This window comes from Hibiscus syriacus, unplaced genomic scaffold (genome assembly GCF_006381635.1).
Source record: "Hibiscus syriacus cultivar Baekdansim isolate YM2019G1 unplaced genomic scaffold, ASM638163v2 tig00116939_pilon, whole genome shotgun sequence".
Lineage (NCBI taxonomy): Eukaryota > Viridiplantae > Streptophyta > Magnoliopsida > Malvales > Malvaceae > Hibiscus > Hibiscus syriacus.
In genome coordinates this window covers 1,217,046-1,221,732 of record NW_024063477.1, presented here as the reverse complement: position 1 = coordinate 1,221,732, position 4,687 = coordinate 1,217,046, and the positions used below count along the sequence as shown (strand labels likewise).

Genomic DNA, 4,687 nt, shown 5'->3' with positions numbered 1-4,687 from the left:
TGAAAACACAAATTAAGACATTGGTATGGCAATTAAAAATAAAGAAATTAGAAAGACTTCAATAAATGGATCATAAGTTAACTATAGGCTCAAACTCATAATTTCCACCATTACGACAATGTATAAGCGACTTACAGCTTGACTCTCTAAGTCCCCAGCAGAGTCGCCAAGTTGTCATAACAATTTTTATTTCTAAAAATTAATTATGACTTTATTTAGAGAATTGGGATTTTGAATTAGTTTGAATTATTTTGAATTGGAGTTGCCATCGACCTTTGGGTTAGGTAGATCGAATACCTAAAAATATATTTTAAAATAATTTACAAAAATCATTTTAAAGACAAAAATTGGTCTGCATTAGCAAATATTTATTTTTAAGGGTTCAAGAATCGATTACGTGTGGGGAAGAATAAGCACCCCCACAGCGCCAAAAAAATCGGTACTTAGTCGCTTACACATTATCGTAAATGGTGGATATTATAATTTGAATCAATATTTCAAGTACAATCCTTCTATTGGTTATTAAGTAATTTACTTCGAATTAATCAATAGGAAGAATTCTTTAATTTGGAAAAGAAATTTTGAGATTTGCAATCCTCCATTGGGAAAGCTATCTCATATATTTCTTATGTGTAAAAGAATATTCCCTCTTCAAATTAGTTAAAATTATTAAATGGAATGAGAAATTTATATCAGAATTTGCGTGAAATAATTCATTATTTTTTTATTGTCAATAAAGAGGGAAAATTAAAAATATTCCTATTATATTAATAGATAAAATGTTCACTTATTTCAAGTTTATATTTTATTCGAATTTCGTATTGAATCGTATTGCTTCGATTAAATAATACTTCTCACTCCCATTCTATAAATATGTTCTTGAAAATATTTGAATAAAATGTAAAAGTACTGACTAGCGGATATTTTATATAAAATAAATAAGATAAGATTGAATATATAGCAATGTACATGTACCAGAATTGAGAATGCTATATATATTTATATACACACACGTAACATGATATAAAACATACCCTCAAAAATGATATTAAACAGTCATAAAATATATATGTATGATAAAAGTAAAAAAAAACTTAACTATGCAAAGGATTGAATCATAATAAGGAATAAAATAAGAATAATTATAATAGACCAAATTAAATCAAAGTAGAGAATAAAGAGGATTATTTACATAATGACTTATATTATTTAATGTCTAAATTAAACTAGAATAGTGACCGAAACAAATACATGGTAAAACTACGAGATCTAAATTGAAAAGAGAGCATATATTTTAATACATATGGGGAATAAATGGTTACAATGAATTTCAATATAAATTGACAACTACAATAAGAGATTAAACCCAATATGCATGTTAAAAGGTAAATAAGGACCCAAATGCATTAAATGAGAAATTACTAAACATGATAAGTATTTATGCCAAAATAATTAATAAATAGGTAGTGGCCGAAAGGTAACCAAAACAAAATTAAAGCCTAAAATAAACATGTAAGAATTTTATTCCAGGACCAAAATGAGATGTTACAAAACATGAGTGGTCCCGAATGGGATTAATCCAAAAGTCAAAATGTGCATTTACCTCCCAAAATGACATCATTTTATGTCATACATATATACCCAGAACCAAGGCAAAAAATCAACCATAACCCTCACTTTACCTCCTTTTCTTTTTGGCCTAAAGGAAAGAGAGAACAAAAAGCTCTCGGTTCTCTCATCTCTCCCCCCTCTCACGTATGTTTTCTCATCGAGAAATAGCTCCAACTGTTGTAGATCGACATCGAAGATAAAGGCGCACCACCTCCTCTCACCCGAAAACCTCCACTTTTAACCCAAACTACTCTCCTTCAAACCCAAAACCATAAAAAATCTTCTTAATCCCTACCCATCGTCCAAAACCAATCCCAAAGGGTAAATGTGTTACCTTTAGTAACCCAAAGGGTTCCTTGACTCCAGTGAACTAATAACAGACCCGTTTGGTGCACAAAGGTAATATTTTTCTCTGTTTTTTTGTTTTTTTGGCAGGTCTTTTAATGTTCGAAAGTGGTCTCTCCTCTTTTTTTTTTCGGTAGAATGGTTCCCTCCTCTTGAAAATATTACTTGCATGCCGATTTATTGATATTTTTGGGTAGGAATCATGAGATCTATTCAGTAAGAAGGATTTTCCTACTAATATCCCGAATTTAACGTGATATTTTTTTTATTTTTAATAGTTTGGTTGATTTGGTACATTTTTGACTGATTTGATTGTTTATGGGTACTGTTCGGGTCTGTTGCTGACGACGGCGTCATGGGGAGTCTCCGTCTGCGACTTATATAGGTGGGAACCGAACGTTAGGTGCATAGACCACACTCACATGATCGGACAGTTCAAATATGTTGAGTGGTGGCGACGGTTGAGATATATTAGGGTAAACCCTAATTTTGGGAGATCTTAGAACATTAGATCTAAATTAGATCCAACGGTTGCGAAGGTGCGACACTAGAGGGCTTCCAAAACCCTAGTTGTTAACGCATATGGGCTGTTGGATCTCCCACAGATCCAACGGATGATGAAGAATGATGTGAGTCCAAAAACACAAAACCCTAATAGTTTTGGGTTCGCCAGTGGGCTTCATTCCTGGGCCGAGTGGGCAATTGTATCGAGCTTGGGGCCTTATATTTTGGGTTGTAAAAAATTATATGGAAACCTTATACTAGTACTTTTACTTATGATTATAATAATAATAACAATCAATAATAACAATTAATAATAATAACAATAATTAACAATAAGTAATAATAATACTTAATAATAATAATTAATACTAATAATAATTAATAATAATATTAGTATTATTCATATAAAATATGGTGTCTACAAGGATCTTTAAACCCAAAGACTTATCAGTTCAAGCTGTTATTGATGGTGAAGAATCGATCTCTATTAAACAAGCTTAACTATCCCCTGTATGGAAAGAGGCTATCATGGCTGAATATATTGCTCTAATTGATAAGGGTACATGGCGGTTGGTGTCGCTACCTCCTGATCGAATGAAAATCGGGTGTAACTGTTTATTCCGGATCAAGAAAAATGTTGATGGGTCTATTGTAAGGTATAAGGCTCGTTTAGTGGTGAAAGGTTTCGCTCAAGTTCTGGGACACGACTTTAATGATACGTTCAACCCAGTTATCAAACCCTCCACGTTAAAGGTTATCTTATCCTTAACTGTCATGAATGGGTGGAAATTACGACAGGTTGACGTGAATAATGAATTCCTCAATGGGGACTTACGTGAGGAGGTGTTCGTGGTGCACCCTCCTGGGTTTGAATAACTTTCTGTTGATGGCTTGCGACTTGTTTGCAAACTTGAGAAGGCATTGTATGGACGTAAGCAAGCACCACAAAGTTGATATACGAGGTTATGTATGTTTCTTGGTCAAATTGGGTTCCATGGGACACAAGATGATGCCTCCTTGTTTATTTATCGCTTAGGGAAATCTTACACCTATGTTTTCATTTATGTTGATGACATCATAATTACTGGGCAAGATGAGACTGAAGTTGAAAGCGTTGTATCGTAATTGAGTTAAGAATTCTCTCTAAAATATTTGGGGGACTTAAATAATTTTATGGGCTTGAGGTTCAGCGGACTACTCATTCTCTTATTTTACAACAAAAGAAGTTTATTCTTGAGTTATTAGAATGAACTAGCATGCGTGATGCTCAGCCAGTTCTAACACAGATGGTCATTTCTCCGAAGGTTAACAAAGATGGAGGGAACCCATTAAAAGATGTTCAATTATATAAGAGCGTTATTGGAGCTCTTCTATATTTAAATCACAAGCGACCCGACATTGCATATAGTGTCAACCGTGTCGCCCAATACATGCATGCGCCTTGCACTCAACATTGGGCGGCCGTGAAACACATCTTGCGTTACTTGTATGGGACACTTTATTATGGTTTAGTATTTTTCAAGGCTGGATTGGGCTTACACTTGGTAGCTTTTATATATGTTAATTGGGCAATCAATGTCGATGATCGTCATTCGATATCTGCTTTCTGTGTCTTTCTTGGAGTTAATCTCGTGTCTTGGGGTTCCAAGTGTCAACGATCGGTCTCTCGGTTGACTACTGAGGCTGAATACCGTGCGTTTGCTGATGTTGTGGCCGATGTTGTTTTGGATTCAAGCCTTGTTGATAGATATGGGGATTTTGTCCTTAAGAACTCCCTTTATTTAGAGTGAAAATACGATTGCGATAACAATGATTGCCAATCTTGTTCTGCATTCTTGGTAGAAACATGTTGAATTAGACCTTCATTTCATTCATGATAAGGTTTCTACTGATAGTGTTCGTGTCAATTATATTCTCGCTCGACATAAAAAAGTTGATGTATTCATTAAGCCTTTTCCTCGGGCTTATTTTTCTCTGTTTCGTTGCAATCTCAATGTCTATTGTGAAGTTCTGGAGCCCATAGACAGTAGGGAGAATGTTAACTATTATTTGAATAACAATAAGTTGTTATTTGATTGTTAGGGATAGTATGTCAGCAAGGCAAGTATGCTATAACCACATGGAATGTTCTAGCAGGTTTTTGTAGAAGCCATATATACGTGGCTCTTGGTAAATGAAAATTTAAGGCATTTGTGCTAAACAAAATTCAACAGACATGACTTATTAT

The 4,687-nt window shown here is 34.0% G+C and overlaps 1 protein-coding gene across 1 annotated transcript; it reads left to right on the top strand.

Moving 5' to 3' along the window:
- Positions 1–3,716: 3,716 nt before the first annotated feature.
- Positions 3,717–4,250, top strand: LOC120188247 (secreted RxLR effector protein 161-like). The gene has a single exon (XM_039191733.1). The coding sequence runs from the start codon at positions 3,717–3,719 to the stop codon at positions 4,248–4,250; it is 534 nt and encodes a 177-aa protein (XP_039047664.1).
- Positions 4,251–4,687: the final 437 nt, after the last annotated feature.

Coding starts and splice junctions, on each gene's coding strand:
- LOC120188247 (XM_039191733.1), top strand. CDS start 3,717: ATGCGTGATGCTCAGCCAGTTCTAACACAGATGGTCATTTCTCCGAAG.